Source organism: Protopterus annectens, chromosome 17.part0, assembly GCF_019279795.1.
Source record: "Protopterus annectens isolate FY-2018-M chromosome 17.part0, PAN1.0, whole genome shotgun sequence".
Taxonomy (NCBI): domain Eukaryota; kingdom Metazoa; phylum Chordata; order Ceratodontiformes; family Protopteridae; genus Protopterus; species Protopterus annectens.
The window spans coordinates 798,964,441-798,991,445 of NC_056751.1; the positions used below are offsets into that span (position 1 = coordinate 798,964,441).

The 27,005-nt window shown below is 43.8% G+C and overlaps 1 protein-coding gene across 1 annotated transcript in view; it reads left to right on the plus strand.

Annotated features, from left to right (window-relative positions):
* The first annotated feature begins 3,001 nt into the window (after nucleotides 1-3,001).
* Nucleotides 3,002-27,005, plus strand: part of LOC122791520 (vomeronasal type-2 receptor 26-like) — a 182,857-nt gene continuing 158,853 nt past the window's right edge. Inside the window, exon 1 of the mRNA XM_044059261.1 lies at nucleotides 3,002-3,225. Coding sequence (XP_043915196.1) covers nucleotides 3,002-3,225 — 224 coding nt within the window. The remainder of the gene's footprint in view (nucleotides 3,226-27,005) is intronic.

Below are 27,005 nucleotides of genomic sequence, written 5' to 3' on the forward strand. Positions count from 1 at the left end.
CAGCAACTATGAGCAAGTTAGGAGTTGAGCCACTGATATTACTCTAGCTTTTGAAAAATGTGCTGTCTGCCTTGCAGAGGAAGATAGGGTAAAAGGAGGAGGGCCTTCAGTCAAGCCATCTTTGACATAGAGGAGTTTCTGGCCTATGCTGGGGGGAGATGGCTTCTCCTAGTCCCATGGTGTACATAAACCTTGGAGCTAGGATGCAATGTGTTACAAGAATATTCACTAGAGATGCCCCATGTGGATAATGCTGTACCTGTATTTCACTGCAATTATTTTCCATTGCTCCTTTAGTCACTGCATATCTCAATAATGTTGTTTTTCAGGCACTATAGGAAAATCAGGGATATGAACCTCAATTCATCTGCACAAGGTAAGGTATTATATAATACTGTTTGTATGCCCAGCAATAATGAATCTGCACTGTGACTGTTAAAGGAGATGGGTTATACTTATACTGGGATTCATGCTTTGCTGTGTTGACAGGTGAATCTTTGTCTATCACCACCACTGTGGAATATCTACAAATGGATATCTGAGGAATGTCGATGATGATGATGGCAGAAAAGTCTGGCATGGATAGGGATTACAGAGTATGTGCTAGACACAGATATTATAATGACTTGAACTTTTACTCAGACCATAGACATTCTCTCTGCATTCATTTATCAGTTACCCCCCCAGCACTTTCATATAGTGTGACAGGAGTTTGATATCTCTGTACTGTCCGATGTTGTGAATGTCCATTTTGTTCTTGTATACTGACACTAGAATGCTTATTGTCCATTCATCCAGGATATGGTTTTCTTTCCATAGAATGATGAGTGAACTCAGTGGCTACTTCTTCCTTAATTCAACCAGCATCCTCATCATATCTGCTGTGACTTCATTTGAACCTGCTGCTTTGCTTGACTTCATTTTCCTCAGTGCTCTTCCTACTATTTCTCAGGTGGGTTCTTCATCCTATGTCATCATAGGCTGTGTCTGGGGCAGTAGAGCTTCAATAGAATTTCTTCATTCACAATCCACTTGAAGTACTCTTTCTATTTCCTTTGATGTCCTAAGGAAGAGTTGGCAGATTCTTTTTAGCCTTTGTCTATCCATATCTATCTATCTATCTATCTATCTATCTATCTATCTATCTATCTATCTATCTGTATCTATCTATCTATCTATCTATCTATCTATCTATCTATCTATCTATCTATCTATCTATCTATCTATCTGTATCTATCTATCTATCTATCTATCTATCTATCTATCTATCTATGTATCTATCTATCTATCTATCTATCTATCTATCTATCTATCTATCTATCTATCTGTCTGTCTGTCTGTCTGTCTGTCTATCTGTCTATCTATCTATCTATCTATCTATCTATCTATCTATCTATCTATCTATCTATCTATCTATCTATCTATCTATCTATCTATCTATCTATCTATCTATTGCTCTATCATACTGTTTGTCTAACTACTCTGTCCAAACAACCTGTTTCACCATTGACAAGACAGATTTATTAACAATTAATTCCCTTTACCATTCTTAAACTTGTTTTGATACATTTAAATATAATAATGATATATTTAAGTTGCAGCAGCTCAAAAGGAAAAGGGTGAAGTAAATAACATTTTCAGATCAAGCCTAGGCCTTACCTGAAACGGTGTGTGTGTGTGTGTGTGTGTGTGTGTGTGTGTGTGTGTGTGTGTGTGTGTGTGTGCGTATGTGTGTGTGTGTGTATCTGTATTACCCAGAGGGCCAGTTGCTTATTCAGTAGATGCTTTTTATCACATATGCACTCATTCATTAAAAATTACCTGACAGCTGGCCATGGGAGAGATATGCTTCCAGATTTTAGATATCAAGTGCGAAGTATGACTCAAAGGCAGAGTGTATGCATAATTATGATACTTTAATGGCAACAAATCAAGAGTCTGTGCACAACCTTGTCTTTTAAAATGTAAATTACTGACAAAAATATTTTGTGTTTAAGGTGCTTGCCTTACAAGGTGCAGGGTTTGAGTCTCACAAGGGATAATTGGTGTGGCTTGCAAGGGCAGTTAGCTTATTACGAACCTATTATGTGATCTTGACTGAAAAATAAAGTCGTTACTATTCTTTCTTTGGTTAACTCATGTGTCTGATGTAGAGTTGTATAAACTTTGGTTATTTCAACTTCTGTATTTTGCACAAAATACAGACCCCCTTGGAAATGGTCACGATATAGCTTTAAATGTGAAGTTATGTCCTGATGAGCAGAAATGTTTATACAGGACTTGAGATATATCTTTAAACATTTTTTAAACATATATACTTTAAAATTAAAGTGTATTCCGCACAGAAGAAAATGCTTGTGCAGGGCTTTCCTTCCAAGTCAGAAAACATCTGTAATGAGATATAAAGGTTCTGAGATAACAACCATAGAGAAAATGTCAGGTCTTTTATTAAAGCATGCTTAACCACTGCTAGCAAACATGAACATTATTGTACTCTGTGATTGTCTTCTCTTTAATTATGCAAGAAGCTGTTATTGTGTTTATTAAGAAGAAGTGTGGATAAAAACAGTGTCATTTTGCTTAATTATTGTCTTTACTCACTATACCTTGATTATATCAGCATTATAAAAACTCTTAAAGCTTGGCATAATGTGGGGACACTGATATGCAAATGTAGTGTTCGCATTAAGCTAGGCACGTGTGAATAGACAAGTTGTCGTAATGTCAGAATATATCTTTCTAACCAGATAAATATCTGAACTGTCTTTTAACTAACATTAAAACCAGAGTTAAGTATTTTATTTGTAACGTCTTACTAATTACATGAGCTCAAGTCATGCGAAACCCTTAATTTAGTAACTACATTTTCATAGGCTAAATATTATTAATTAAATGTTTTATGAAAATATATTGCTCATTGTACTGCAGAACATGAACTATTGGACATTTCATCATCTTTTTTGAAGCATCTCAAATAATACAGTAATATTTTCTTATAAAGATGGTAACTTATTTTAAACTAAATTGGTATGCAAGCTTTCTGCTGCTGTTTGCTAAGGCTTTTCACCAAGGTTTACTGCCAGTGTGTGATTTGAAGAGGCAAAATGAACTTCCTTTCTCTAGAGATGGTGATATCACTATTGGTACAATCTTTTCTCTTCATTTAAATTTTGTACCTACCGAAGAAAAATTTACAGAACTGCCAGATGAAACACAATGCAAAATGTAAGTATAACCGACTTAAAATTCAATTCATGGCTCTAAATGTGAAAAACCAGTTATACATATCATGGTATGTTAATAAAGGGAGGGTTCAGGACATCGTCCAATGAGAGATATCAGTTTGAAACTGATGCATTTAACTGGCATTTCTGATGGGCTACTATCAACTTTTGCATTGTTTTGGAAGGTCACGTGCTTATTACTTACATGGGGATATGTTAATTTGATTTTTTTTTTTGCTTGTGCTCCAGGATAGATTAGAGTAACCTGCAAAGAAGAGCGATGCAAATAAGAAATTTTAGTGCAAACAGCTTTAATTATTAACCTCCTTCTATCGTATGATTATGTGGTTATGTGGTTACTTTTCCATTCACACTGAAGATTACCTAATCTGTTACAGTGATCTGGAGGCTCTCATTTGGAGCATTATTTTACTGGATGGAAAATACTGACACACATAGGATCATAGGAAGTTACTAGGCTATTGGCCCTGAAGCCCTTATAAACCTATCCAAGAGTTTAGCCCATGTTTAGACAGCTCAGCACCCAATGCCCCTGTCCAGCAGGGACACGGGTAGAATCCCAGGGGTATATTTTCTGTTTCCCATCCAGTTATCCAGGTTGTGCTTAAAAAAGGGTAAAGAGGCACTCTGCTTAATGTGGAGAGCAGTGATGGCTCGTGGCATTGGACTGCAGGACTGCAGCCCCCCAGCTGTGAAGAAAGAAAAGTTTCAAGTTTAAAAATAAAAAAAAAATATTCATTAATAATTATTTAATATGTAGTGGCTCGCTACAAGTTCGACTGACTTGCAAAGTCCCCGAACTCGAACTGCAAATGCTCGTCGGGTTCCAGGGTTTTTTTTTTTAGTTTTTTGTAAATCTGCATTCTGGACTGCTGTACAAGCAGTCTGGATTAAGGAGAAAAGGCATCAGTGTGATGCTCAGAAGTCTATGCAGTTTAACCGCACACTAAAGTGGAAGGAGGTTGGACTGCCACGTCCGCAGTCACCTACGTGATGTGGACATCTGGGTGGCTACTCATTGGTTCTCACTCTCTTCTGAAAAAAGAGACTGAGAAACAAGTACTAGCTGTAGCATGGTACGATTACTACTATGCAAATCCAAGTTCCAACCGTTAGTGAAGTCAGAGATAGAGAACAAAGAAATAAGAAAATAAAAATTCCTAACATCAGTTCGTGAGTGTGATGGAGACAGACACAGTCAGTCACTCTTTTTAACAAGTTTACAAGGTAGGTGTCTGACATTTTTACACTCAGAACCAGTGTGTGATTCTGACCCAGGAGTTTATTATTTTAGTAAGAAGTGGGGACCGTATAACATTTACATTTCATGCATAGTAGGCTGAAGGCAGCAGTAGCACATACAGAAATGAAAAAATGTGGACTTGGTTTAAAAGATGAGGTTATTAAGCTACTTTCTTGTGCCAAATGCCTTCCATATATAGATTGTATTTGTAAAACATCTTCTGCAATCCAAGAGAAGCAGAAATGGGGAAATAAAATTACTGTGTGTTCCAAACTCATTTGAAACTGTAACTGGTCAGGGTGAGAGTAGAGAATGTTGCCATTAGGTAACAGGCAGTTGTGTGACAGGACCTTCATGAGAGGGCATTTTGCAGGAACTCTTTGGTTAGGGACAGAGAGCTGCCTTATTTTTCTATGAATTTAAACAGTTTGAATGATTAAACAAATATATGCTTTCCTAGTTATTCTGGTATGAAGGACTGTACATAAAAAGTGTGAAAAAATCACTGCATACATAGTTGTAAGCAACTTGTAAATGTCAGCATAGAATTCAATGAACTAATGCAAGTGTGGAGAAACTTGGCAGAAGATTGTTTCTCAGTGTAATGCTGTCAGCCTTTCCAGAGTCCCAGACAGTATGGACCAGGCAGATCAGTGAGGGAAACATCTGGCCTGGCAAAGTGTGACCTTTAATCAGTAACTGTAATGCCTGAGGTAGCTTAAGGTCTATTACTGCAGTATTACCTGGAAAATAAGTTCTAGTACTGATGTGAGCTGCATGCTGAGCTTGTTTGAAAAAGTGAGGTCAGATCAATACAGTGTAATGTTTGTTGTATCTGCAGTTTATAAGGTTACATAAATATGATTGCTTAGGTTTTATGAAGATGTATTTTGTAAGCAGCAAAATACTGTTATACAGAAGTGTTGTTATTATGACAATACCAATAGCTTTAAAATCAAATGTGATGAATAATTTATAAGTAGAATGTATAAATTCTGCCATTAGATGTGCAGGTATCTTCAGATTGGTCTTGACCTCTGTACTTATGCAGTTTGTCTAAACCCATCTATAAAGCCATACTTTTATTGGGAGTTAGATAAAGCGGACTACTGCTGTTATAACTAAGAGGTATTGTGGTTTGACAGGTTATACATAATAAATGCAGCTGGGACATATATGATAGATCTAGGGCTCTTAAGGAGATACGCTTTTAAAGGTGGTCTTGCATTCATGAATCAGCTGTACCTTTCGCAATGAATTGCATAAATCAGACTTTGTATGATGCCTGTGGAAAAGATTTGCTGATTTAATGAAGTTACAGAACTGTAAAATAGAATGTATCTTACTGCTGTATATGTACCTTGTGTATCTTCATTTTAAAATGTATACTTTTTCCCTTCCTGAGATGCGTGTTTATGTGTGTGTGTGTGTGTGTGTGTGTGTGTGTGTGTGTGTGTGTGTGTGTGTGTGTGTGTGTCTGCAAATAAGCAGTGATGAATCTCCTAATGTAGCCTTCATTCCTACTTACTTTAAGCACCACACCTGCAGTTTCAGAAAAAGGTTAAATATTTGAATTATTTTGACAATTATTATTAAGTAGTAGCTCTGTGGCAGAAGTAAGTAAGAATCTATACTATTTCTGCTCAGAATGACCACTTTAAATGAATGTTTACTAAATTATGGTGTTATATTGGGCTTACCAGTGTAGTGCTTTGGTCGGATAATTATCTCTGTACAGCTTTATACCCTGTATTACTGTGGTTTGTAGATGTGGGTGTATTAAGATTTAACAGTGAAGATTTTCCTAAATTGTAATCTTGATGTTGATGCAAGACAGTGTGTGACAGATTATTATCCTTGGTCAAAGTAAACTGATACAATCCACAAAAGACAAACTATACGAAGGAAACCAGAAAACCCAGGAAGGGCAATGATCCAAGCGAAAATGCGGTAGCTCCCAAGTAACAGTTTATAAACGCTGTATATGCTGAACTGCTACACCGTTTATTGTAGAACACTTTAAGTGCTAAAATATAATACACTTTTCGTCGCACAATGATACACAAGTTGTGTATCATATTTTAGCACTTAAAGTGTTCTACAATAAACGGAATTTTGTTTGTGACTTTTGCCTCAAGGGAGTTTTCTGCTTGGTGTAGCAGTTCAGCATATACAGCGTTTATAAACTGTTACTTGGGAGCTACCGCATTTTCGCTTGGATCATTGCCCTTCCTGGGTTTTCTGGTTTCCTTCGTATAAACTGATACAATGCTATATGCACGTGGTCATCCTGGGCCAAACAAGTAATGTTATGCATGCACAGTCATTATAAATCCGGGTGTACTGACACAGTGTTATGTACACGTGGTCATCCTGGGCCAAACTAGTAATGTTATGCATGCACAGTCATTATAAATCCAGGTGTACTGACACAGTGTTATGTACATGTGGTCATACTAAGCAGAAACAGAATGGGTAGTGATGCAACAGAACTTGTACAATACAAAGGACCAAAAATAATTTTCTTGTAACTTTCAAATCAGTTTCAGAACAATTTATGAGGTTTACTTTTTAACTCTTACTTCTGCCACAGAGTGAACTTTATTAGGGGTTAATTGGATTATCTTTAATTGATGACAGGTGTGTACCCAAGAAGACTGAATGCTGTGAGTAAATCAAAAGGTGCTTCAACAAAGTTATTAGTTTAGCGGTGTACACACTTATGCAACCAGCTTATTGGACTATGTTTTTTATTTTTTATATTTTTTCCCCTAACTGATTGGTTTGTTTTTTAATTGAATTGTACAGGTTATAGATCACATTAAAGGTGGGAAAAGTTTTAAAAAGTTTTATTGTGGTCTCATTTTTTTTATACCACAAAAGCCTAGGATTTTAACAGGGGTGTGTACACTTTTTATATCCAATGTGTGTGTGTGTGTGTGTGTGTGTGTGTGTGTGTGTATATATATATATATATATATATATATATATATATATATATATATATATATCAGCTGAAAACGCATATGTTGCAAAGATAGGTCTTCAAACCAACCTGTATATACATATAACAATGTGCTGTGTAGAGTATTCAGCATGTGCCATAGTGACAGGACATTTATTTCATGTAAATTGGTAAGTATAGCCAGCATTGATCCCACTGTACCATAACTCTGCCCCTTTCTAGTTGGCCACACCCCTTCTCATTCACCCCAGCCCTTCTACTGTCTTCTGCAGACCCCTGTTGATTTGAAGTCACCAGCCACCATTGGTGGAGAGGGAGTCTATTCCATAGATGGGGGAGTCTCTGGGACACAAATCTGTCCCAACAACAAGTCTTGTTGATGTCACAGACCAGGTTGAGTTTGCCCATGTAGGTTACTCAAGTGGAGCTTTACTTGCGGATATGCAGCAGTCCCATCAAGGTGAGGTCTTTGATCGCCTTGTATGCCAGACAGGGGTTATCTCTGAGGAGTCTGTATGAAACTGAATAGAGGGATATGGCTTTTAGCCTATCTGTGTATGGTAGATATCTGAGGCCCTGGATTCTCCTTGTAAGGAACCTCTGTGGTCTTTCCAGCTGCTGCATGTGCTTTGAGAGGTACATGCCAAAAGGGGCATTGTACTAAAACAGCTTTGCAATCCATAAGCATGTTGGTGATCATTCCTTTGTAAGAAGAAATGCATAAGAGCTGTGGGCAGCGTAGTACTGCTGGGCTAAATATATCTACCTCACAACTTCGGTATCCAAGGTCCAGTCTTGACTTGTGGTCTTCATTGTCTGCATGACATTTACATGATCTTCCCATGACTGTGTGGGATATTCCAAGTTCTCTTGTTTTCTACCCATTTCTCAAAACCTTGTGAGTTGATTGGCTAAATCTCTAAATTCTGAATTCTAAATAATTTTATATATATATATATATATATATACTCACACACATATATTTATATACATACATACACACACTACCATATCCTTTTGTCGATGCATGTGTTCCATTGATAGCAGTAACGGCAGGACAGTTGATTGAAAATCAGCAGTTTGAAAGTCCAGACTTTTATAAGATATTGGGCAGGATTCACGAAGGCTTGCACAGAGTCTAAGAGTAGTGTAAGACTCCATGCAGCCTTCGCGATCCAGGAACAGCCCAAAGTCCGTGTAAGAGACCAGCTAATAGGTCTCTTACACGGAGTGGGCGTGGATAAGCTAATCATCTCACTTGCAGCAGAATAGCATGCAAATGAGGTAGATTAGCGATGCAGGAAGCCCAAAGCAGCCCGTGTAAGAGCCGTTTTAGCTGCAGAAATGTACTCAGTTGACAACTGAGTACGTTTCTGCAAAAAACACAATGGAGCCATGTCAGCTCCAAATATAGGGTGCATATGTGTCAGGCAGCATGTCAATGGCCAAATATGTGGCCATTGGCAAGGTAACCTGATGCAAAAGTAATAAAAATATAATTTTTTTTCCGGCGATCGCCGATGTTTAAACCCAGCGCAGCTCCGCGCAAACGGGTTGCGCTGTATAAAACCATCTAAATGAAGGTTATAAACCCACAAATGTGGGTTTTATGCAATACATGGATTTACAATGCAGGGACCAGCAGACCAAAAACAACATGGCCACCATATAGTGGTTGCTAAGGGGGGAAGCTGAGTCTAAGACATGTAACTAAGCATTAGTAGGCAATCTGATGCAAATGAGTGTTAGGATACTGAATTTCACTGTCACATAGCAAATGAGCACATTCTGAGTAGTGTAAGAGTTACATAAGGGGGAGGAACAGAGTAGGAGATAGGTGACATCACAGGGGGGAATGGCAGAAAGAAATGCAGTTCACTGGAGGTCAGAGTTACATGACAGATGTCAGACACATATCATGGAAAGAGGAGTGCCACAATGGGAAAGTCAAGAAATGGAAGGTGTACACTGTTGCCTACACCAAAGTTTCTTGCTGGGCATGCATGCGCACGTGTGCGCGCCATGAAGCACGAGTAAAACAGTGTGCGCGCGTGTAAGACAGACTAAACATGTGGGAGCATGTTGCCAGATGTTTAACACTGTTTGCGCGGGTGTGCGCGCGTGTAGGGCAGACTTAGCAGGTAGAAGCCTGTTGGCAGACCTATAACACTGTTTGAGCTGGTGTGTGCGCGTTTTAACCCGAATAAGACGATTGTAAACCATGTAAGCATGTGTGCGCGCATGTAAGCCACTGTGAGCGTGTTTCTGCTGGTATACACGCTGCTCCCCCCTGAGGAAACAGAAAGGAAAAAGGAAGCAACAGAATTAGTAGGAAGCTAGCAGGGAATACTGCTGGAGCTAGCAGGTGAAAACAATTAGAAGCAGGCAATTACACAGGCAGAATAGTAGCTCAGCCCAACACTTAACACTCTGCAAACAGCAGTGCAAGATGTTTCTCTCAAGAGACACTGCAAGACAGGAGTAAGCTATTAGAAGTGAAAACTGAAAAAGCTGAACTCAGAGCAGAAATGCTAGGGGCTGCCATAGCTGTCATAATGAGATATAGGCGACTTGCTGAGGGTGGTGACAATGCAGATGGTGCCAGACAACCCACAGTGAGGAGACGGAGAAGAGTGTACAGGCCCAGGGTCACCTACCACAGGTTACATGAGCTGGAGATAGTAGAGCACTATAGAGTGGACAGAGACCTCCTGCAGCAAATAGTGGAGCTGTGCAGGCCACGCCTCACACACAGAACCAACAGAGGGGAACCCATCCCAGTGGAAACCAAGGTATGTGTTGGCCTAAGAATACTAGCAACAGGTACCTTCCAGACACCAACTGGTAATATGATGGGGATATCACAGGCATCAGCCTCCAGGGTACTGCACCAGTTCCTGGATGCCATGTCAGCACATGTCGGTGATTATGTATATTTCCCCAATGCCCGTGAGGTATTGGCCAGCAATATGCATCTCTTCCAGCAAATAGCGGAATACCCTGAGGTAGTGGGTGCAATAGACTGCACGCACATATGCATCAAAGCACCAGCCGGTGAGCGGGGTAGGGCCTACATTAACCGCAAGGGCTTCCCTCCATCAACTGCCAGGTCGTGTGTGATGCCCAGGGCATAATAATGAATGTGTGTGCTGGCTGCCCTGGGAGCTACCATGATTCCCACATCTGGCATTTGATGCAGCTGTACCAGACATTTGCCAATGGGGACATCCCACACGGACACCTAGTGGGGGATGCAGGTTATGCACTGGAGCCGTGGCTGATGACACCCATCAGAAACGCACACACACCTGAACAGGAATGCCATAATGAGGCACACGCACAAACACGTAATGTAATAGAGCGTGTGTTTGGGCTGCTCAAGTCATGGTTCCGGTGTCTGGACACATCTGGTGGAGCCTTGCAGTACACACCAACTACATGTACCCAAATTGTCATGGTATGTGCTATGCTACATAATATGATCTTGCGAAAACAGCTGCAGCAGGACCAGCATAGGGCTGGGCCAAACAGCCCCCTACCATTGCCAAGGCCATCACAGGCAGAGCGTGACTTGGAGGAGGAACAACCTGAGCCTACCCCAGTAGGCCGAAGGAGGCGTACCCAGTATGCCCTGGCCTTGGCAAAGAGGCAACGCATAGCACATACACTGGCTCAGTAGGAACCCTGGGAATGATACCCCCTCTGACTCACTCAAATAACAACAGGGATGCCTAAAATGACATGACCTGCTCACAAACATGTACAGGGAGTGTAATATGTGCATCCGACAGAGGCAGCCCTGCAGCACCACCTGAGGCATGAATGCCATGTGTTAAGTAATGTAACACCATGTACTATATGCACACCTGAGGACCGTGACTAACATCCTACCCTCACCAAGCATCATGCCACAATATGACAATGAGATGATCAAGTGCAATAATTGGCTGAAGTATCGCAGTTAGTCAAAGGGGATCCAATGTGTGCCAGCCTGGGATGACATGCTGAGCATGACATGATGCTCCATCTGCTAGGGCTGACATGCACCTATCAGTGTAGGCCGTATGGATACTGGCAAAGGCTGTTGTTACCCACAGCATGCCCTGAATAGGTAAGGCTCAAAACACAAACCTACCTCCATAGGTATCAGAAGGGATAAGAACCTAGATGTAATGCTACCCAATGCCAGAAGTCTAAACAGCAAGATGCATGCAGTCTAAATGCACCCAGTATGGAGAATGTTGATATCTGTGCTGTAACAGAAAACTGGGTCAAGGCTCATAACAGCACCCTAACACTACCAGGTTACACCTCATACTGTGCTGTACAGCCTCAAAACATGGAACAAGCTACAAAAGGAGGGTGACTAGCAATAATTGTCAAGGATAACCACACCCCCATGTTGGTACCACAACAAGAAGCAGCATGGACTAGCCACGGTCAAGTAACAGTGGCTAAAACTGCCCCCCAGTTTATAGCCTGCTACAGAATACCGTTCCAACACCAGGAACTGCACCTGGCCTATGTTGGAATACATGAATATATCAAGTCCTCCAAACCACATTATATTGGGTGACTGAAAATACCCAGACATAGACTGGGAGCATTATACTAGCTCCAACACTGTAGGACAAAAGTTCATAGAATTCATAAACCAAAATGCCCAGGAACAATGTACCACTCCCACAAGAGGGGTAAGCATACTGGATGTGATAATCAGCAACATGGGTACTGGATGGCAAGACGAGACGTGTATTGCTCACTGGTAAAACCAGACCATAGAGTAATCACACTGGATATACAAATCCTGACCACAGTCCCTGGCCAAAAAACCACAGTGAAAAACATGTGTAAAGCAATATTTGCACTCCTCCAAACTGATGTGGAATCCATTAAAGGTCCTGTGGAGGTACAAAATATGAGCCACACCTCAGAACCTGTAATACAGCCATTCCATGAACACTGCCAGGAATGCTTGGATTATGCAATCCTAAATTAAAACAAGACACAATGCCATACACACAGGCATTTGGCATGGTGGACACCAGCCATAACCAAACCATGCAAGAGAATGAGGAAGCTACTACATGATAGAGCAAACATAAAAAAGAAGTAATCACTGATCAGTAGTATGGCAATAAAATATGTCCACACATACAATCCACTAAGGCCAGCCACAACAAGTTGAATCTGTGAATCTTGAGGCAATGTTATACCTGCTCCAAGTACACAGACAACCCCCAACTCCCCCCAAGAAATACAAATATATGTGAGAGATGCAACCATCTATCCAAACTGGAGGCTGAGCTCCCTCAACTCAGTACTCCCAAAACTAGTCAGGAGGAGAAGGTAACCACACACACCACAAATCCAGTCCCACATAGACCTATCACAACTGCAAACCAAAGACATAAACACAGAAAAACATTCCCGGAGGCCCGAATTACAAACACACCACACCAACAGAGGCCTCCAAAGCAGACACCCAATCAAACAACCTCCAAACATAGCACATGCAACACATAGTACACAAAGCTGGTGTGCCAAACAGTCACAGGCCAGAAGGAGAAACAACATGCCTGATACAGTTGTAATAGGTGACTCCATAGTGAGACACGCTGCTGTCCCGCACACCAGACTGAACAAGGGAAAGGGTACAGTAAGCTGCCTGTAGGCTGCTACAATACGCCACATAACACAAGTATGCAGGTCACCCCAAAGCAAGTAGAAATATGATGCAGTCATAGTCCATGCTGGTGTGAATGACCTGAGATGTACCTCCCCGGACTACATGAAAAGAGACATAGATGAGCTCTCTGATTATGTAGTCCAGGCTGGTATGACACTGACCATTTTCAGCATCCTACCCTCACCAAGAATGATGCCACAGTAAACACGGAATGATCAGTTATAACAAGTGGCACAATTACTGGTGTCATTCCAAGGGGATGCAATGTCTGTCTGCTTGGGATGTCATGCTTGACAAGCCACGCAGCTGTTCCAGGGATGGCATGCACCTCTTACCCCTGGGTGTCTGGATATTGGATAATGCTTTTGCCACCTCCATAGAGCCTTTCGTAGGCAAGGCTGAAAAGACTAACCCCCCACCCTACAAAACATAAGTGTAAAGAAACATAAGGGTAATGCTGACCAATGCCAGATGTGTAAACCCCAATATGCATGCTCCCGAGGCAATCCCCAGTATGGAGAACATTGATGTCTGTGCAGTGACAGAAACCTGCTGCAAGCCTCCTGACAGCACACCAGCACTACCAGGTTATACCACATATCATGTGTCATGGCCCCAAAACCTGGAACAAAACATAAAAGGAGGGTGAGTATCCATATTCAGCACAGACACCCATACGTCCAGGTAACTGACAATGCACAAGGCATTGGAGTCCACCCATGTGCAACTAACCATAGGCAAGACTGCTGTACAGTCTGTAGCATGCTACAGACCACACTCTCACACACAGGAACCCCACCCAGCCGTCCTGAAGACACTGGACAGTATGAATGTCCCACCAAATACCAAACAAGGTACTCACAAATTACCACATAGGTGGTAAACCATTATGTATGGAAGGATTAATCAGGGACCTAGGGACACAAGTGGACAGTAACCTGTTATGTGACACTCACATTGCCAATGTGGCTAGGAAGACTGTCTATATTGGACACCGTATCATGAAAGGATTCACATCTACGTCAACAGAGGCCATTATGCCCCTATACTGTTCTCTTATCACACCCATAATCTAGTACAATGCCTCATTTGGGATGTACCTTACCTGACACCTGCAGCAGTTAGAAAGACCTCAAAGGTACCTCACCAACAGGATAAAGGGTCTCAAATATATGTCATATGCTGCCTGGCTGTAGACACCCCAGCTGAATGCAGTCACATACTGCCTACACAGAGGCATTGCATGCCTGTTGTACAAGGCCATGTCCAACACAGGAGTAATGGACATGCTCCACCCCAGAAAACTAAAAGCCATTGGAGCTGTGAGAGTGAGAGATGTCAACCTCAACACATAATGAAATAGGATGTGCTGGAGGGACAGATACATAACCCAGAGGCTCCCCACACCCTGGAACAGAATCCCACTCCATGTTAGGCAGAGCCCCTCACTGACACTCTTCTACAGGAATCTTGCCAAGTGGATGGATGATCGTAGAGTTACACTGGGGGTCTTCACTGTGTCACGTCCAGACAGAGGCACAGCAAAGCAAATCATAAATGGCCATAATATTCACATAGCAAGGGGTGGCAAAAGCCACACACACTCTGGCTAGGCTTACAAATGCCCTAGGGTGGATAGCCTAGTATGAACCTATGAACCTATGAAGATAAAAATTGTACAGGACACTAAGGATAATCCCAAGGCTTCCACAACTGATGTTAGGAACCGTATTGGGAATTCACAGGTATGCTCTAAATCACACAAATATTACAAACAACATACCAAACACACACACATATTGCCAACATACATCCTGACAGGTGCAGTGCAACCCCCCCCCCAGAATGCAAAATATCTATCCCAGCAGACTGCTGGCCCCTTGACATTGCAGATGCTGAGGTAACAGCCAGCATCTACAAAGCAAAACACACATCAGCAATGGTATGAGATGGTGTCCTGGGCTGAGTCCAACATGGACTCCAAGAAGAATAGAATGCCAAATCACACTACTGCTCAATGTCAGCCTTACCACAGGATATGTACCCAAAGAGCAGTGTACAACAACAGTGGTCCTTCTCAACAAAGGTGCTGCCTGAATGGATACTGAAAACTACCACCCCAGAATCCTGAGAAGCTCGGTCTGCACAGCTATGGAAAGGATCAGTATGTACCGCAGACATAAAGATATTGGGGACTTACTGACACCGGACCCTACCCAGTGTGGCTTTCTTAAGTGCAGATCCTGCCCCTAAACATGTTTGACTCATTTGAAACAGTCATTAAGGTCATTGATGAGGGCAATGTGGTCCACACAGTGTAGCTGGACCTTGCAAAGGCTTTTATACAATACCCTACGTGTTCATTATAGATATGCTCACCAGCTTAAATATAAACCCCTATGTCAGTAGAGAGGTTGCAAACCAGACCAAGGACAGAACTGACATGGTCAGACATGTTGCAGCCATGTCAGACTACAAGCCAGATATAACTGGCATCCCACGAGGCTTGGTCCCGGGACCTCCCTCGTTTGGTATATATGTCCCATAGGTACAGGCCAACATGGAAGGACTGTGTCTGAACATGTTTGCAGAGGACTACAAACTGCTCACCATATGTGACCCTCCAGCTGACACAAGCATCCCACAAAAGGGCCACATAGAAACAGACAACTGGTGCCATAGCCATGTCAGCAAGCTAATTGCAGAAAAGTGTATAGTCAACCCCCATGGATATACAGTAAGTGCCCACCAATTACCACATAGGTGTTAACCCATTATGTACTTAACATGTAATGAGATACCTGGGCACACAAGGTGATAGATATCCTGCATTGGACAAACATGTGGCTGTAGTGTTTACAGAAACATACCATATACCCACCTAATCATGAATGTTGTCAGATCTAGATAAGGGGAGGTCATTGTGGCTCTGCAGTCATCCTTCATCAGCGTTACAAATGACTACAATAGCCCATGTGGGATGTACCTCAGCAGACACCTCCATCAACTGTAAAGTCCACAACAGTACCTCACCAGGAGTATCAAAGAGCTTGCACAGATGCCATGTGTTGCCTGATTAAACAAACTGCAGCTACACACACTACCATACTGCCCACCCAGAGGCAAGCTGTGCCTGATGTATAAAGCCATGTCCAAGCTGGTATCAATAAACATGCTGCACCTTGTACAATCTGAATGGCAGTGAGCTATGCACATGAGAGACCTGAACCCCAGCACTGACATACATAGGACAAGCTGTACTGCATGATCCATAACACAGAAGCCACCCCCACTCATGAGTAAACTCCCAGTACAGGCTATACATAGAGTCACTCATCGATTCTCCTCAAGAGGAATCTTGATGAGTGAATGGGAGATGGTAGGTTTACCCTGGGTATCACTGTTATGTCACAGGTAGACAGAGGCACAGTATACTAACCATGACATATGTCATGGCAAACTCCACTTACAATGTGTGTCGAAGGACAAACACACTCTCCGACTAGCATTAGAAATGGCCTAGGGCACATCGCTAGTGTTTGCAAATGTACACCTATGTTGTGGAATACACTACCAATGTTGGACAAGCCTGGTTTAAGTAGTTCATATCTGAACATAATGCAACATGGTCAGATGTGCACAACTGGCCCCTAACCAGGCTGTTGTGCTCACTATGGAAATGTAAAGCAGTGATAGGACTAAAGCCCAGGATACTGTCTACCACAGTGAAAGTACTGAACCAGTACACTATACGGTAGTACAGTGTTAGGTCAGTATGAAAGGATGTTGACAACTGTATGTAAAGTATCCCATGTAAACCCTGCAGGCACAGTATAATCCCTGTTGTGTTCACACACAAAGCAGTCGGACAGTTAACTACACAACATGACACACAACACACAACCATAAACAGGAGATATTTGTTGATGTTCACACTCATCCACAAATGTGGTGGGCTGCAGAGTTCAACATATGGAAAGCTCACACTGGGCATGCTCACACACTTTGATAAATGAGACATATGTCAAACAACATGCCATGGGAAGGCTGAACTGGGCATGCTCACACACTTAGGCCAAATCTCAGTTTAGCAGTTGGCCACACATATCTGGTATTTGTACGTGTTATTCCAGGAACCAACCACATTACAGCAATCTGCCCAGTGCACACAGTTAAATGACTACAGAGACATACGTGATATAGTGGATCCCTCCCATATGCAAACATCTTCCACAGATACACAAGTTGTTCATACAAACAGGGAATGCTATGGCAATAAAGACCTGCAAACAGTCTATCAGCAACAAATAATGTGCATTTGACAATTAAACATATGGGTGTAGAGGTCAACACTAGGCTGTTTGCCCTAGGGAATGACAGCTTAGCCAGAGTGTGCTTGGCGTCTGCCTCCCCACAGGATGCACATTCCCCTTTCTAAACACTGATGATGTCAGCACCCTATAAGTACAGCAGGAGAAGAGAGACCTGCCAGTAATACGAATAGCGCGCTCCGCTAATGCGTCCGTCTCGTGTGTCATTACATAGTTAAGTAGGGGTTTGAATCCTGTAAATGCTCAGTGGGGTTGGTGTGTGTGCAAGTCTGTGTGAGAGAAATCCCCCTTTTGGCAACTGGAAAAACACACTACAGGATGCACATTCCCCTTTCTAAACACTGATGATGTCAGCACCCTATAAGTACAGCAGGAGAAGGGAAACCTCCCAGTAATGAGAATAGCATCTGTCTTGAGTGTCATAACATAGTTAGGTAGGGGTTTGAATCCTGCAAATGCTCAGTGGGTGTGTGTGAGGGATATGTCCCTTTTGGCAACTGGGAAAAAACACTACAGGATGCACATTCCCCTTTCTAAACACTGATGATGTCAGCACCCTATAAGTAAAGCAGGAGAATGGAAACCTCCCAGTAATGCAAATAGCACACTCTGCTAATGTGTCCGTCTCAAATGTCATAACATAGTTAGGTAGGGGTTTGAATCCTGCAAATGCTCAGTGTGTTTGTGAGTGGGGGTGGTGTGTGTGCAAGTCTGTGTGAGGGAAATGTCCCTTTTGGCAACTGGGAAAACACACTACAGGATGCACATTCCCCTTTCTAAACACTGATGATGTCAGCACCCTACAAGTACAGCAGGAGAAGGTATGTGGCATGGACAATGACTGAGTCATATGTGTCCATGCCTCTGACTGACCTGTATGCTTGTGTTATGTGGTGGACCATAGTGCCCCATGGACATATCACTGTGACCTTCACCTTGTCCAGCCTGGTGAGCGTGACCTCACTGTACCAGACAATAAAGGTAGCTAACACAACTGTGGCAGGTGTGTTGTCTAGCCGTACAGGCTGTGACTGTTTGGCACACAGGATTTGTGTGCATTGTGTTATGCGTGATGTGTTCATGCGTAACGTATGCCTGTGTGCCAGCTGCAGAGGTGTGTGCCGCTCAGGCAGGATGCTATTCTTAGGCTCCATTAATGGCCCAGTGTGTTCATGTGCTTGTATTGCTGTCAGTGTAGGTCTACATCAGACTGGTATTGTAGTCACTGTAGTATTTCATGCCACCTGACAGGTTATGCCAGTACTGGGTTCAGAGTGCTTAGTCCCCAGTTTGGCTATGTGGTTCCATCTCATACATGTGTTGTACATCCATGTGTAGGGGAGAGGGTTGACTGTGTACATGTGGCAGCTGTGACATTGCCACATGACCCACATATTCCACAACTGTACCATAGAGGTGACTGACAACTGACCTTTGCACATGTTACCATAGTATTGTGATTGCCATGGTGATTAACAGCACATAGGGCCAATGGGGAACAAGGTACATAGGTTCATAAGTTCATAGGTTCATACTAGGCTATCTGCCCTAGGGCATTTAAGAACCTAGCCAGAATGTGTTTGGCTGTCGCCATCCATTGTAAATATATCTTGCCATGCCCTTTTCTGAGGTTAGTTTACTGTGCCTCTGTCTAACAGTGACACAGAAGTGATACCCGGGGTAAACCTACAATGTCCTATCCACTCATCAAGATTCCTCTTGAAGAGAGTCAATGAGGGACTCTGCCTAACCTGGACTGGGATTTTATTCCAGAGTGAAGTGAGCCTCTGGGTTATGAATCTGTCCCTCCAGCATGTCCTATTTATTTCAGTGCTGAGGTTCAGGTCTCTCAAGCGTGTAGCCCGATGGAATTTGGATATTCTCAGGTGCAGCATGCCCATTAATTCCAGGTCTGACATGGCGTTAAACATTAGGCAAAGATCGCCTCTGAACAGGCGGTATGCCACTGAGTAGAGCTGGGGTTTCTTTAACCGGTCAGCATATGGCATCTGTTTGAACCCTTTGATCCTCTTGGTGAGGTACTTTTGGGGTCTTTCCAGTTGCTGCAGGTGTCTGGTAAGGTACATCCCAACAGGGGGATTGTACTCAATTATGGGCCTGATGAGGGATGAGTAAAGAGGCATGATGTCCTCCCCTGATCTATATATGAATCCCTTCATGATGGGGTGGGCTATATCAAATGTCTTTCTAACCACTTTGGCCATGTGGTTGTCAAATGAGAGATTGCTATCAACTTGGGTCCCCAGGTCCCTAATTACTTCTTCTGTACGTAATGGATTACCACCTATGTGGTACTTTGTGGGCACTTTGTTTTTGCCAAAGGGGATGACTATACACTTTTTTGCATTCAGCTGGAGGCCATGGCTCTGGCACAAGTTGTCTGTTTCTATGAGGCCCTTTTGGAGGATGCTTGTGTCAGCTGGAGAGTCGATTATGGCGGCCAGTTTGCAGTCATCTGCATATTTGGTCAGCCACAGTCCTTCTGTGTTGGCCTGTACCTCCGATAAATATATACCAAACAAGAGAGGTCCCAGGACTGAGCCTTGTGGGACACCACTTGTAACTGGTTTGAGTCTGGCATGGCTCCAGCAATTTAACCATGTGGGTTCTGTCCTTGAGCCAGTGTGCAATCCATCTAGTGACATAGGGCTTATATTTAAGCTGGTGAGCTTCTCTAGAATGCCCGAGTGGGTATTGTATCAAGGCTTTTTGAGGTCCAGGTAGGCTGTGGACCACCTTCCCTCACAATGGCCTTGGTGACTGTTTCAAAGAAATCAACCAGGTTTGAGAGGCAGGATCTGCCCTTAACAAAGCCAAACTGGGTATAAACCAGTGTCTGTAGGTCCCCAATATCTTTATTTATGTGGTCCATGATGATCCTTTCCATAGCTCTGCAGACCGAGCTAGTGTGGCTTATGGTGCGATAGTGTCCAGGATCTGTTGAGGCACCACCTTTCTGTAGAGGGACCACTGTTGCTGTACGCCCCTCTTTGGCCACATATCCTGTAGTAAGGCTGGGATTGAACAGTAGTTTTATGTTTGGTTGTAGCACTTCTTGGAGTTCATGTAGGACACAGCCCGGGACACTGTCTGGTCCCATTGATGCAGTGTGTATTGCTTTGGAGAGGGCGGCTCTTACCTGAGCATCTGAGATGTCAGGGGGGCAGCACTCTGCTGGGATACATATTTGCCCTTTCAGTGTGGAGGGGGGGAGTTTGCGTTGAACCTGTCAGCTAGAATACTGGCAATGTCTGTGGGTTTGGTGTTTCTATTGACATTTTGGACTACCTCTGAGCATATCTGGGAATTACCACCCAGGTTCCTAAAATAACTAAAGAAAGCCTTGTGATTATCCTTAGTGTCCTGTGCAATTTCTTTCGAAGCTGGCCTTAGACAATCTTATGAGTGCCTGTAGTTATTTGCTAATACTGATCAGTGATGCCTTCCCTTTTTGGGATTTTGCTGTATCATTTAGTAGCTTCCCCCTTCTATTGTGTAGTTTGCTTATGGCTGGGGTCCACCAGACAGGACGTCTGCCTTTGGAGGATTGGGTTTTGGTTTTATTCGGGATCACATGATCCATGCATTCCTGAAGGTGTCCATAGAATGCTTATAGAGGAATCTATGTCTGGTCTGTAGTTTCCACAGGCCCGGGGGCTTTGAAGATTTCCACCTCAGTTTTGAGAAGTGTGAATTTGCTTTAGAGAAGTTGTTCACTGTGGTGTTCTGGGCAGGGGGTGGGGTCGGGATGTGAATATCCAGTGAGATTAGTTTATGGTCTGATCTTACCAATGAGGGATACACTTCTGGTCTGGAGCATAGAGTCCCCATGTTGGTGATGATCTGGTCCAGTATGTTTCCCCTTCTTGTGGGAGTGGTAACAAGTTTTTCCATAGCATTTGAGCTCATATATTCTAGGAATCTTTGGCCTAGGGTGTTGGAGCTAGAGTCATGCCCCCAGTCTATGTTTGGGTAGTTGACGTCGCCCAGTATAATGGTGTTTGGAGAGACCTTCATATTTCCACTGTTCACAGGATGGCCGAGTGCAGTTCTTGGGTTTGGGAGGGTGGTCTCTAGCAGGCTATAACCTGGAAGGCAGTTTCACCCATTGTTAGTTGCACATGGATAGTCTCTGATGCTTGGTGCTTTCCCACCAACCTGGAGGTGTGGGTATCTTTGGTGAATATTAATACTCCCCCTCCATTTGTGGTTCATTCCAAGTTTTGGGGCTGAAAAGCATGGTATGAGGTATAACCTGGTAGTGCTGGGGTGCTCTCAGTAGCCCTGAACCAGGCATCTGTTACTGCACAGATATCGATGTTCTCCATGCTAAGGAGAGTTTCGGGTGCATGCATCTTGAGGTTTAGACTTCTGGCATTGGGTAGCATTACTCTTAGTTTCTTATCCCTTGTGATACCTATAAAGGTGGGTTTGTCATTTGAGCCTTGCCTAACATAGGCACTATGGGGGTAGCAAGAGCCTTTGCCAATTTCTGAAAGCCCAGGGGTGGCAGGTGCAAGCCGGCCCTAGCGAAGCAGGTGGTTCAACAGAAGATGAATATGTGAGAGTGTAGTGCCTGTGATTAGTTAGCAGTAGCATATATGACTGCTCATGTGGTCAAATGCCAGGTAAGTCATATGTAATGTGTCACAGGCAACGTACATGTGAACAGGACAAACAGTGACATTCTGTCAAGTGAGACATGGACATACATATAGTAAGCTATGCAGATGTCACTAGGAGTCCACAGAATCTCTGTAACTATACATTGCAGGTGGGATCAGTATTCCAGGGTAATTGCAAGCAAACATGCATGCAAACAAAGCTACAGTAAGTAGGGCTGCATGTAGTCCATTGTACAACAAACAAGCTGTACCACTTCCAGTAGGTAACACTGCAAATATGCAGGCACTATGCACATGTACATGGAAATACACAGGTCAGATGGCTAGGGTCCAGTCTCAGCGCACACAAGTGTACAGACCATGTACTGTCAGGATGTACAATAACTGGATGGAAACCCATGTGCTCATACCTGCAGTAATACACATGTCAAATAACAGACACTGAGCCTTCACTCAGTGGTTCCATACTTAGTAGGATGTATGCTACCTGGCCTGCCACCACAGTATCCCTGACATGTATGGGGACTCTCCCTCCTGTGACAGTTAGTTTTGTGTGTTGGGGCTGTCTAGCATGGTATGAGATGTGAGCTTGCAGTGCTAGGGTGCTCCTGTGTGTCCTGTACCAGTCGTGTAGTACTGCACACATATCAACATCCTCAAACATCCGCATTGCAGAGTCCAGTGTGGGAAACATGCCACTTGCAGTTTACATGTCCATCATTGCATATTAATACATTCATTACCTTATCCCCTGTGCTACCTATGTATGTAGCCTTCTGTTGACATCCTTACCACCAGTATGCTAACATGTGCAGATGATACACTATGGTACTTACCATGGGTGTCGACAACAGTACATGACAATCACACCCTTACTGCATCAGGCATGCTGTGATATACCCACAATTATTTCAACACACAGTACTGTTAACAACATGATACTATTACTACACGTCTATGTAGTCACCCTGTGCATCAGCAACATGTTAACCTGTACCTGCACTGATGTTACAGATTGCAGGAGGTGGCACAGTTTCATCATATGCACAGGGTGTGAACTTGGTATGCCTGAGTCAGTCACCGATACCACTGATTGACATGTATGTGTATGTGTGTTGGTGAGGGACAGCAGTACAAGGTGGGACAATGTTGATGCAGTGTGTGCGTGTATGCAGTAGCCCTAGGTGTTGTCAATCCGCATGTGTGTATGGATGCACACAGTTCCACCTCATGGCTGCCATATACTGGTGTTTGTGGACAGCCACAGACTGTACCTGCCAGGTCATACAGATCAGTGTCTCTGGCCACAGACACGGTACCTGTGCCTTGCAGGGGTGCTACGGACCATATCTGGTACCGACCCAGACTGGGTACTGTCATCAGAAGCAGTTGTTCGTTGACTGGACACAGATCCCTGTCGGGCCTGGCCAGAGCCACATGCATGTGGTCTCCTGGGGCGGTCTGATGACAGCACAGACCCAGCATTGCTGGGGCTGCTGCTGGCACTACGGGGGGGGGGCGCTGCCCTGTTGTCGTCCGCGACGACTGCCAGCTGCTGCTGTTGTTGGCATATGTCCACGTCGACGCCTCAGCCATCCACCATCGCCCTGGCTCATGGACATGTAGTTGTGGAACCGGTCTAATATGTCCCCACAATGTCTGTCTATGACATCGGTGAAATTACGGATGGCAGCCGCAATGTCACGCATACTGTCAGTCATGGCTGTGCGACATGCTGTCAGCTCCCTCAGACCCTGTCTGGTGTACTGTTCCATACGTGACTGTGCCTGCATGACAGCCTGAAACATAGCTGAGGTTGTAAGACCTCTGTGGGCATCGTCTGATAGGGTAATGCGCCCACAGATGCTCCCACGAGAACCCCTGGACATCTGTCTGTGTGGTACCATCTCTGGGCCATGCCCATGGCTGCTGTGCGAAGAGGCATGTGCCACAGATACCACATTACCCTGGTCAATGCCCACTGTATGCTGTCCATCACCTAGGGACATTGGTGACAAAGGGTGTATTGGCAGGATAACTGTGCACATTGATGGGGTTGACAGCTGTGTACTGTCAATTGGCTGACCAATGACGGACCCTGGCATACCTTCCTGTGCCATTACACAGATGTCATCATTATCAGTACCCATGGCACCTGATTCAGGTTCCCTGCTGCATGACACCAGAGCAGCACCAGAACCTGTGGGAGGGAAACAGGAAACACAGTTTACAATGTCTACACATTACCAGTGATGCACACATCCACACATGCACAGGTCCAGACATGCACACACACATGCGCATGCATGCACACATGCACACATGCACACATGCACAGGTGCACACATGCACACATGTGCACATGCACACATGCACAGGTGCACACATGCACACATGCACACATGCGCACATGCACACATGCACAAATGCACACGTGCGCACATGCACACATGCACACATGCACACATGCACAGGTGCACACATGTGCACATGCACAGGTGCACACATGCACACATGCACAGATGCATACATGCACACGTACACATGCTCACAGTTGCACACAATTGTACACTATTCAGTATGCATGATATCAACACACAGACACAGACACACCTACATGCATACAAAGAGCACTACTAAGTGAGCCTAATATTACTATTACTATCAAGACTATTACAGGTATTGTTAATACACACTCACCAGCATGGATAGGCTGCATTGCTGTTACACCGGAGGGACCTGCAGATGTGAAGAAACTAATGTCAGTGGGCACAACTGTGCCATTGTTACTGAGTATGATACAGGTCAGTAGTACAACAGTCGCCTTTCACAGGTCAGCTGCTAATATTGAGGATATCACACTTGCACATTAAATACTATGATGACAGCTACAAACCAAGGACACACCTCACACATGCATTAACTACCAGTGCACACAACAGTCAACTATACATATGGCATATTACCTGCATGCTCATAGTCTTGCTGCTGCGTGGCTCCAGCATCCATCATAATGCATGTCTGCTGCTGTTATTGTTGCTGGCAGACTGGAGCCACTACACTCATGAGTAGTCCCTCCAGTCTGGTGAGTGGGGGATGTGTAGCCACCCCACCACCTGTGGCGACCTGTTGCCTGTGGATATCCGACGCACGCTGACGGACATTTCTGATTAAATCACTGCAGTGATGTTGTACCTGCTCATATGTCCTATTATGCGTGCCTATGTCATTTACCCGATGGACCAGGTCTTGCCACAGTGCAGCCCTCTCCTGCTGATTCTGGCTGGTGCGGGAAAAGAGTATTGCATAATCCTGCACCAGGCCCTGGTGTATCTCCTCATCCTCAGCTGCGGAGTAAGCGGGATTTCTCGGGTGAGCCATGTACCTGAAAAAGAAAATAACCTGATATCAGCAATATATGTCAGTGAATTTGGCACACATACTACACATGCTACTCAACTGTTATGATACAACATATCTCACATATATAGCATCTGTCTGTCTATTGGTGGCTACACTTGTAAATGGCCAGGTATCAGTGCTCATCCAGCAACTGTGCAACAGTACCTGGCACACTCCATACGACATACTACCAAACCCCAGCAGTCAGAACACTGATTCAGGTCCAGAGCACCTCCTCACTCTGGGGGTTTGTATCTAGGTACTGTATGGCCTACATCATCAATTACTGTGAGCTGACCACACACTAATTGCCCTGGATATACATATCCCACCTCCACCACCAGCACAAATGACTATAGTGAATAACATTGCAGATGCAAACTTTACACCTTGTAACAGTGACATGGTATCCTTTCAGCCCACTGGGCCAGTGGAAGACACAACCCACAATGCGGACCCCTACAAAAATGCTTTCTACGGACATCTCCAAGAATGCATGGATCATGCAATCCCATATATGACCAAGACACTCTCCACAAAGGGACAGCATCCTGTCTGGTGGACCCCAGCCATAGACAGATTGTATTACAAAACATGGAAGCTACTGCAAGACAGAGCATAATTCCATAAAGGGAAGGCATGTCTAATCAGCACTAGTAAAGATCTATTTTCCATCATACAAACATCCATGGGCAACTTTGAGAGGGAAATCAAGAGGGACACTACAGATAACCAGAAGGCCTTCTTCAGTTATGTTAGCAACCTGGTCAGAATCCCTCCTCTATGCTCATAGTTAGTACACAACAACAAATATTTCACTGAAACCACAGATATTGACAACATTGTGGCAGACAGGTTCAGTGCAGGTGTCACCCCTCCCTCTCCCCCAAAATAAGACATAGTTATCCCAGCTGACTGTAACCTCCCTGTCATCACAGATGTCCAGGTGAGAGCCGCCCTCAGGAAAACAGAATACACAACATGACTGGGACCTGATGGTATCCTCGGTTGCATGCTACATGAACTCTGACAGGAGCTAAACACACATATAGAAGTGCTATATAACACTAGCCTGACTACAGGATATGTACCTGTACACTGGCACACAGCAGCAGTGGTTCCACTCCACGAAGGAGGCACCTCAACATACCAATACAATACAACACAATACAATACATTACAATACAATACTATACAATATGCTATTGCCCCTGGGACTACAGCAGCATACTGTTCTGCTACCCTGACCATTGTGACACATGTGGTGGGATGGTACCTGCTGCTGTCACACAGTTACACAGGGTGACTCATATGGCATATTACCTATCTGACTAACATTCAGCAGGGGTATGTGTGACATGTACACATGGGGAATCTTGCTTCTTAACACTGTGTGGTCTATTGCAGGGTATGTCTTATCTGTGGGTAGGAACCTTTACCTCCACATGTGCTCTCTATTGCAGTGGCATGGACGACACACAGCA